The sequence below is a fragment of the Pezoporus occidentalis genome, unplaced genomic scaffold (genome assembly GCF_034315485.1).
Source record: "Pezoporus occidentalis ecotype Australia unplaced genomic scaffold, CSIRO_AGI_Poc_V1 ctg192, whole genome shotgun sequence".
In the NCBI taxonomy this organism is placed as follows: Eukaryota; Metazoa; Chordata; class Aves; order Psittaciformes; family Psittacidae; genus Pezoporus; species Pezoporus occidentalis.
Genome location: NW_026913771.1, coordinates 1,153,610 through 1,163,207, shown reverse-complemented (window position 1 = coordinate 1,163,207; position 9,598 = coordinate 1,153,610). Strand labels below are relative to the sequence as shown.

The 9,598-nt window shown below is 50.6% G+C and overlaps 1 protein-coding gene across 9 annotated transcripts in view; it reads right to left on the bottom strand.

Annotated features, from left to right (window-relative positions):
• Nucleotides 1-3,851: 3,851 nt before the first annotated feature.
• Nucleotides 3,852-9,598, bottom strand: part of BCAS3 (BCAS3 microtubule associated cell migration factor) — a 361,344-nt gene continuing 355,597 nt past the window's right edge. For 7 of the 9 annotated variants that reach the window (XM_062617124.1, XM_062617125.1, XM_062617126.1 and 4 more), the window contains one exon: nt 3,852-4,742. In XM_062617124.1, the coding sequence (XP_062473108.1) occupies nt 4,594-4,742 (149 nt within the window). In that variant the 3' untranslated portion in view covers nt 3,852-4,593. The remainder of the gene's footprint in view (nt 4,743-9,598) is intronic. The other 2 variants (XM_062617115.1, XM_062617116.1) reach the window with 2 other exon arrangements.

Below are 9,598 nucleotides of genomic sequence, written 5' to 3'. Positions count from 1 at the left end.
AGCTGCTTCACTTGTGCCTGCAGCCGGGCTCACCAGCTGTGTGCTGTTCTGCTCAGGTCATGGCTTTCTCTGGCTGAGCAGTGTGGATCTCCCCTCCCAGCACTGGCAGAGCTGGGGCTGAAGGCACTGAGGGAGGCCAAAGGGGAGGGTGAAGCCCCAGGCAGCGCTGGGGCTTATGGCAAAATGGTTTTTATACCAGAGTGAGATGGAGTGCTGGGGATGGCAGCACTGCCTGGCTGTGCCACAGCCCCAGCAGGGACAGGTGAGGGCACAGATGAGGCTGTTTGTCTCCTGCTAATTCTGTTCTCAGCAGCTCTGCTCCTGCAAACGGAGAGCAGCGGGCTCCAATGGGTTTGTGCAGGATGGGTCTGTGCACTGCCGCCACAGACACATGCTTGTCCTGGTGCCTTTTCCATCTGTGAAACAGGCCAAGCAGTGGATTCAATTATTTTTTCCTAGCACATAAGCCACTAATCATTTATTGCATTAAAAAACCCCTCATCTCCACAACTTTTGTTCCCATTTTATCCAATTAGAACTCGGGGAGGGGGGGAAGGAAAAGAGTTTCATTTTCTCTTTTTGCAAAGACCCGATCACAGCTCCATTGACTCGCTAATTGTAAGCACTCAAATGGTTGGGTTTAAAGTTACGCTTAGCAGCTGTGAAACATTAGGGTGAAGTGATTACAACCTACTGGAGGATACCGAACATTTTTACAATATCTCAGGAGCATAAGGGAAAGACAACAGGAAATGGCGCAAACTTTCCTACCCTGCACAGCAACAAGCCAGAGCAAAGGAGAGAGGAAAGAAATGTAGGGACGTGGCGCAGACGCAGTTTGGATCCTCAAAAAGTCTCTAAGGAAGCCCCAGGGAATGCACCGTGCACTTATCCCAGTGCTCAGAGGGTCACAGAGCAGTGGGAGCAGCGTTCAGGGGCTTCACGGATGCACTATGCAGCAAACCCGTCCTCGGGGCTCTCTGCTGAGGAAGGAGGATGAAGATCTTGGTGGGGTTCTGCCCTCGGTCGGCTCCAGCCAACCCCAGCCTCATCGCCAACAAACTTCATTCTTGAGCTGGCTAACGTCGCTCAGGGCACGACAACCAGAAGCTGTCCCCTTGTAGGGATGAGCAGTGGGATGGGGTTTGTTGGCTTTGCTTGGACACAGCACCATGCTCTATGGGGATCATGACGGCTTTGCTGGCAGAGCAAACAAAGCCCAAGCCCCATGTGCTCTGCAGAGCACTGGGAAACACCAGTCCCGCTGGTTCTGCCCAGGCCCTGGGCTGGTCTTGAGATATGATTTCATCTGAACTTCAAGCTGTCACATTTGGAGAACCTTTGACTTTCCACTTCTTTTTAACCAGCAAAACAATCCCCTCCCTTGATTTAAGCATGCTACATACATGTGTTTATTACAGAAACCAGGGTAGGATAAGAAAGCAGTATTTCATGTTAATTCATGAAATCTGAACTCAACTTTTAATAGAAGAGCTCCACCTCATGCACAGAGTGATATACAGTCTGCCCCACTTTAAATGAGATGTTTTGCCTTTTGAACTCAGCAGGAGGCCGCTGCTTACTACTACTGGAAACAGTTTAAAACCCTGCAAGTTCAGCTTGTCTTTTGGGCTCCTTTTGAGCCAGTGGTTTATATCATGGCACCACATTCTTGCTGCGCTGCCTGCGACCTCTGGCAAACCACTGCATTTGAGAATTCATCATTTCAGAAACTCACCTGGATTATCCTCACAACAATAAAAGACACTCGTCCCAAATCCTGCGAAGACCATGGGTTGGTTTGGCTTTAAGTGGGGTTTGGATTCGCTCACTAGGCTGAAAACCTGGTTTCACGGAAGTCAGGAGTAAACCTCCCTTAGGAGCAGCTTCTAGACATCACTGAGGAGCAGTAATATTCACTCCTGGTGCCCAGAAAGAGTATTGCTGCTGAGGTGAGAGCGGAGGAAAGGTGGTGTTGCAGGAAAGCACGTGGCACCCAGCTGAAATGGGGGGCTTTTGTGTGTAAGCTCGAGGCAGGGGCCATTGGTGGGGCATGTGAGCGAGGCACACACAGTGGGGATGTGTTGAATGAGACCCTATAGAGTTATCGTTGCAACACATTCGGTTTTCACTGGCTCACTGAAGAGCTGGAACTCAGTGGTTGTTCTGCTGGGTCATCTGTGAAAGTATCAAGTTAAAGTTAAATTAGCCACCTCAGAGCAGTGCCTTTTCTTGTTGTATTTTAAGCTCGAGGCTTTCCTAACAGTTTGGCTACGGGGCTATCAACAGTGGGGAATTTAGGACATTCTTTTCAATGAACCAGACTGAAAATATTTTGGTACAGTCCCAGTTTGTAGGATTTTTCTTTTTTCCTCCCCCCCTTTAAACAAAACATCCTGATTCAAAGGAGCTTCTTGCAGACTGGGAATTTCCACATGGCCATATTGCAGCACTTATAAAAAGTGATTTAATGCCTGCCAACAACAAATACATTTCCAATGACACCACTCTGCGTTATGCACTATCCTACTTTGTGTGTTCAGTAAGAACCAGCAAGCAAGCTGTCCGAGGCAGGAGGGAGAAGAGCGGTCTTCCTTCCTTTGCAAGAACTTTGTCCTTTATGGCTGCTCCTCAGAAAGCCTGAAAGGAAACAAGCATCACGGTGACAACACAATCCCTTCTGTATGCGTTAATCTGGATTTTGTTTGAACTTTTGGAGCTGACCTTGGCTTGAACTGTGTTAAAAATCCTGACTGGTGTGGACTGACTTGACCCTGCGGTCCCCTTTGTCCACGGTGCCAGCCCTACCCTCAGCCCCTTACTTCAAGCCATTATTTTACAGACATAAAAGGAACATAGCATTACAGCAGATATAGCCAGCGGGCAGGAGCTGTGAGTACTTACTTACGAGCGAACTCTTCTCTGATTTCATCCCAAAGAAGTTCTTTTTTTTGCTTGCGAAAGGACTGACTGAAAACCAAGCAAGAAACTGAAATTATTGCTGCAGACTCTCACTTTTTATTAGTGGTTTCCAAGCCTGAAGAGAGAGGAAAAAAAGGCTGCTGAGACCTGAGCTGCTGCGTTACAGTCATAAAAAAATCAAGCCCAAGACTGAATTTGGTGTTTGGTGTTTGGGGATGGAGTAGGAAGAGGGTGGTCGGTTCTGCATCACTCGGTGTGGCTGGTTTAAGCTGTAAGAGTGCAAAAAGATTTGTGGGTTTAGCTGGTTTCCTCTCACTGCCATGACTCAAACGGCTTCTATTAAAAACAAGTAGTGGGAAGGAAATTTCATAAGCTGACAGTCCCATCTCACTCTCTGCTTCTCGACACAAGTTGGCTGAGATATAGGAATTCATGTGGTTACTATGTGTGAGCCCATGACTATTTTATCAGCAGAGTTATGCAGTGCTAGTTTTGACTGTGCATGTTCAACAGGGCACAGAGGTTCAGGCTGTTGTACAGGTTCTGCAAAGCTTCTTATATGTGATCCTGTAACACAACAGATGGAGGTGGCTGCCTCTGCTTCCAGCGTGCATGGTCCTTGTCCCACCAAAATCAGAGGGACGAAGAAGCAGGGCCCCAACCAATGCAAGGAGCTGGAACCAGACACACAGAGATGGTGTGGATGTTCAGAGGTGCTAAGTGGGTGCAAGACACACTCATTTTTACAAATCCTGTCCTTGCACGAGGGGACAAGAAAGCAGAGAGGCAAACCCAAGCTAGACTGGCTTGCGTAACATCCACTGACGGCTTTAATTAAAGCCTTCAAGTTAGTAAATACGCGCATAGTCCAGCCCAGGAAGATACACAAAGCCCACAGCCAGCCCAGTAACACTCCATGAACATTGCCATTTAAGCAGTTTCTTGCTTAACTTAGATTTATTCAATGACACATGCATTTCTGGACAGATAATCTGAGTTCCAGTGAACAACTTTTATAACCAAATATGAGAAATCTGTGACTGCAGTTAGTCAATTAAGTACATTTCTAAAATACAAGACTAGAATAAAACCGGAGCAATAGAGAGAATTCTTCCAAAGAACAAAGAGAAACATTTCCATTTGTAATACTCCTGGCATTGATGAGCATCAGTAGGGAAGGAGGGCAGCAAGGAGATGCAATGAGGAAGGAATAACATTATCAACCCTGTCCACAGAAAGTTCCCCAGTTTCCACTCTCTCCAGTTCATCTGTTAATGCTCGGCACTTTTGCAAATGGCAAGAGCTCCTCTGAGTTATGGAGATTCCCTCCATCTCTCAACACGAAAAAGCAGAAAACAGTTGTGAAACCATGTGCTGGACCAAAAATGGCTTAGCAATATTTCTCCTCAACCAACCTCTTCCTGAACACAGCGAAAAAGAAGCCGCAGAGCTATCAGGATCGAAGACAGAGTCTCTTCATATTGCACAGGGACACAAAGTCAAGATTTTGTGAGTATGTTTGAGGAAGGTTTAAGAGTCATCAATATTGATCAGGGTAATGAGAACCATCCAGTGCAGCGGTGGACTGGTGGGTGACAGACACATCGGGATTGTTCGGGTGGAGAGCGGCTCGTTACCCTGTCTGGATCTCTCCTTGGATGTTCGGCTCATTTAAGGGAAGCCCGTGGGGAAAAGGCTGAGGGGCTGGTTTTCGTTAGTCGGGAGGGGTGATCTGTAGCCATCGAAGTTGCGTGGGATACTGCCACTGGTGGAACCAGAGCTGTTACTGAGCGTCTCTATGCTTCCCTCTCGCTGAAGCTCTGCAATGGGAAGAGAGAGCAGGTCCTGGTTAGCATTTCAAATAAACCTGGAGTGCTGTTAGGTGGCTGCTTTACTGACAAATCTGTTCACTGTGTCATTGCTCTAACATGTGCTCATCACCCATCCTTTCCAGGGTGATTTGACGAGTCACTCCAAAGGCACCCCAGCTCCTGGTTCTGCTTCTCTGCTGGGCTCAGAGTTGAGCTGAGCCCAAGCGGAGCTGGATGGGGTATGTTACAGACTGCCCAGCAGAGCAGCCCCTTTCCTGGGGCTGAGGCTGCTCACTCACGACATGTCAGGAGTTAACAGTGGGGATGCTCACGACTGAACTGAGCAGGGTGAGAAGGGGATGGTGGCAGATGATGAAACGTCTCCTCTCTGCAGCAATGCTGCTGAGATGGTGGGGAAGGGGGAGTGGCAGCAACACCATTTACTGGTGGTGTGTACCAGCGGTGCATAACCACTGTAATTCTCCACCTTGGGAACACCAGGGACTTTCCACAACCCTTTACCCTGAGCAAACAGACAGAAATAACTCTGCTTTTTCAAGCCAAAGAGAAAATATCCCCCTTTCCTACGTGCCTGAGCTGTGCCTCAAAGCAAAAGAGAAAGAAGGCCTGACTGTGGCTCTCCCTCTCCTGGTCACACACATCCAGACATCTCCCCTTGCTGACCTCCCAAAGCCTTTACTGCTCCCTAATCTTGAAACACGAGGATTTTTGTGTGTGCAGAGCATCATTTCTAACTGTGGCCTCTCTGTGAGCCACTTGAACCCAACAGTTGACTCAGTGGCAGCGTGCAGCAGCGCCGCCGGGCAGCATCACCCCAGGCCAGCACTCAGCGGCGGCATGCAGCGGTGAGATTAGGCAGAGCCCCACGGACACAGCAGGAATCCTCTCCCAGACACGCAGTGACAGCCTACATGAAATATCCTGGCGAGCTGCAACGCTCGGCCCTGAGTGCGACTTCTGTCGCCTGCTTCCGCGCAGCCTGCGCTGGAGGGGACGGGATGGGGATGGGAGCTTCGGGCACATTCCTCTGCTGCCAAAGGGGAAAGAGAGAAAACCCTCTTGTGGTGGTGTGCATGTGTGCATGGGGGACAACCCCCAGAGGAGACAGGCAGCTTTCCCTGTCCCTGCAGCTGGGACTTTTGCTTGGATGGGGATGGAAAGAAGCCACACAGGAGCTGGAGGAGCGGTGGCCCCTTTGCTCTCAGCTAAATATGACCACACCACCGTTGTTTGTACACCTCTGTCTCATGCCGGGATATTTAACCTTTTGTCAACACCCAACACCAAACTCTGTGCAATGGGACTCCATGATAAGGACACGGCTGTACACAAAGTGCATGGCAAAAGCAGGAAGTTAGTTCTTCACTAAAACCATAAAGCATCTCACCCCGGCATCCTCAGACACTGCTCCCGTTTACTACCTGGGCATTGCAGAGACAGCAGCCAGGAGAGTGCACACCTAGCAACTGAGGGTTAGGGGATTTAATCCTTGGCTGTGGAGGTAACTTGCAATGGAGAAAATCTGCCCAGGATACATGAAAAACAGATCAGCAGGAAACCAGTCACCCTATAAGCAGTGATGCTAATGACATCAGCTGTATTAATCACGGTTTCTTGCCAGTATTTGGTGAAGGAATGTCCATGCCTAAACCTCTTCATTTTCCTCACATCCTCACTCTCCCATGAGCTCAGGAAGTAAAAACAGTAATTTAAATCAGAAATGAGTGGCGTATCCCACACTAATACTGTGCTTATCCTGTCTGATTTGAGGCTTTTATCTCCCCTTGCACACAGCTGGCTTCGGTTAAACGTCCCACGTCAGAGCTCTGGGGTGCTGGGCAGCCATCGCCCGGCTGGGCAGGATGGGGCTCCCCCGAACAGCGCTGGGGCTCCTGAACTCCTCACGGGGTGGCTTCGCTCTCTCTTTCTAAGCTGTAATTGATTTTCAGGCAAATGTGTTTTCCGCAGAGGTAGCAAAAGGAGGGAGAGGGAAAGCATTTGTTCCCCTGGGGCTCCCGTGTGGCCTTTTCTGCCCCTCAGGCTGTAGGGCTGAGCCTGCCAGCTCCTGCCGGTCCTTGGCCATGCCGTGTCCTGCCTGTCCTTCGGTGACTGGATGGGATGTGGGGGAATTGGGGCTCGCACGGTGCTTTCCTGGGGCTGCAGGGTTTCTGCAGCCGGCAGCACTTGTCACCTCTGCGGGGGACTGCCAGGGGGTGGCACTGCAGAGACTGATGCCAGCCAGGGAAAAAGCATGGATAGAACACAGGGGAGGCAGAGCGGTGGGCGCAGGGACTGGCTGGGCAGGTTGGGGTCCATCCCCTCGAATGCAGGGGCCGTGAGCCCCCCCCTTGCTGCTGTGGGGCATGGGAACCCCTTTCAATTAGCAACGGGGAGGGACAGAAGAGAGGGTGAAAGAGATGCAAAACCTCAGTATGAAGTGGACAGGAAGTTTTCCAGCCTGCACAGAGCCCGCTTTGGGATTGGAGGGGTTCAGGATATAAAACCAGGGGAGCTCCCACATCCCAGCTGCCATCCCAAGCACTGAGGATGGCAAACTCACACATTACCCTGGGCAAACGAGTCCGGGCGCTCCCAAACAGCCTCACGTTGTGAACCCGCTCGGCTCTGGAACTAATTACATGGCGAGGCAGACGAGCAATGTATTTTGATACCTAAGGAAGCATTGTAAACCTCCTGACCACTGCAGCAGAAAACACTGCTGTGCTCAGGAAATTGGGCTCTTGCCCTCGCCCGGGCCCGGCTCTCGTGTGCACGCCGGGTCACGCGAGATGTGCAATTAGCCATTACATGGTCACCAGGGACTACCTGTGCTGCACATCTGACCCCTAGGACCACAGTCAGCACATTTTCCTACATCCCTCCAAATGAGACCCTTTTTTTTCCTCAGCTATTTCCTTAATAAAAACTATGCAAACTATTATTCTTCCCCCCAGATCTTCCAGAAGACCAGGACTCAGCAGAGGCACGTGCACAGGAACATCAATGCTGCTCTCATGGGAACCTCAGACAAGACCAGAATGGCTCCATCACATGAGGACACCTTTCCTGTTATGGGGTGAAAGACTGGGGGATGATTTCTGATAGACCTGATTCCTGGATAGACCCAACAAGTGCAGAAGGAGCCACTACACAGTGGGCTGTTGGGTGTCAGAAGAGGCAGGTCCCTACAGACAGTCAGCGCAGGCTGTGCTGCCCTCCCACTGTGCTGGGATGGAGCAGCCAAGCCTGCAGCGCTGCTGAAAGGAGGTGAAACGCTTCCCAGACCACCGATGTGTTGGGAACACACCTGCTGAAAAACACAGAAGGGAAAACCAGGATACCCCCATGGAAAACCAGGGACAACGGAAAGACAGGGGCAAGCGGCAGGAGAGCCTGAAGCAGCAGCAGCCGCTGCAAAGGACCAAGGCTCAGCACCGCGCCAGCAGAGCAGGACACGTCTGCCCAGTGAGTGATTTCGTTTACTTAGGTGGAGTTAGGCCAGGAATGGACTTGGCCCCAGCATGTCTGAGGGTTATTGTATCTGCATTCCCCGATGCATATACTGTCGAGATGTATTAACTTCCTTAAATGTACCAGTAAAACAACCTCTTATGATACACTTTAATGAACTTGTACAGTAGCCAACAAATTGTGCATCATATAAAACCCATTCGGCCTTATAGACTCTCTGGCTATTTTGTAATAACTGCAATTTGCTGCTTCTGAAGCAAGATAACCAAGGGTTGAGAAGTCAGGCTCTGCAGCAACCTAAATATTTGATTTGGGGGGGAGTGGGTGGGAGAAGGAAGAAAGGGGCCTCTGGGAGCTATTTATGGGGTCAAAATAACATGAGACCTGCTCTTCTCGTAGCATTTCCACCATCAAGGAAATGAAATACTGTGAGAAGACCAGCACTTGCATTATTTTGGCCCCGTAAACGGCTCCCTGAGGCTTTCACAAGCCCGTGAAAAACAAACACAAATACAAATAAATCCTAATACTGGAAACGTAAATACTAAAACCTGCCCATGTCCCTGGAGGAAGCAACTCACAAAGTCCTGACTGCCCTAAAAACAACAACAACAACAACAGCAACAACGAGATGAAGGAGCAGGAACATCTGCTGAAGCCATGAGGAGACAGTCACTTCAGGGGAGCTGGGAACAGCCCTGCCTGTGCTTTTGATGGGAACAGCAATGGGCACCGCTGCCATCACCCAGGGGCCCAGAGCAACCGAGATTTCCAGGGCACACGCACTTTCCGCAGCGGTGAAGGCAGCAGCACTCCAAATCCTTGCTGCTGCCGGTGTGGGGAGGAGTGGGCGCTGGGAGCAGGGAGGGAGGGTGGCACGGTGAGCACCTGGCTGGGTCCCCAGCCTTCCCTGGGGGGCAGCCACCTCCTCCCATGGCCCTGCAGCATGCGGGGCCACGCTCTGGGGCTGTGGAAACACTGACACTGCTCAGAGAGCAAGGGGGCATTAAAGGTGTTGCAAAGCCAACGCTGGCTGCTCTCTCCTTGGTGTTACTTGCAGTGGGCCTGCCCGCAGACCAGCACCAGTGCAGCCTTCCTGCGGTGGGTACCTTGTTGCATGAGAAATTGAAAATGAAACCTCCCACAAAACACTTATTTTTGATGATATTCCCAACAGCCTGATGGCCCTGTCCCTTGTTCTGCTGCCCAAGGCACTCTGCTCTCCCTGAGCTGGCTGCCAAAGTGGAGAGGAGGAGGAAGAGAAGGAGGAGGAGCTGCTCTGGGGACAGCAGTGCTGTCCCCTGACCAGCGCTGCACCCTCAATTCCAGAAAGCTCCAGGAACTGTCAAAGGGCCCCATCAAACCCAGAAAGG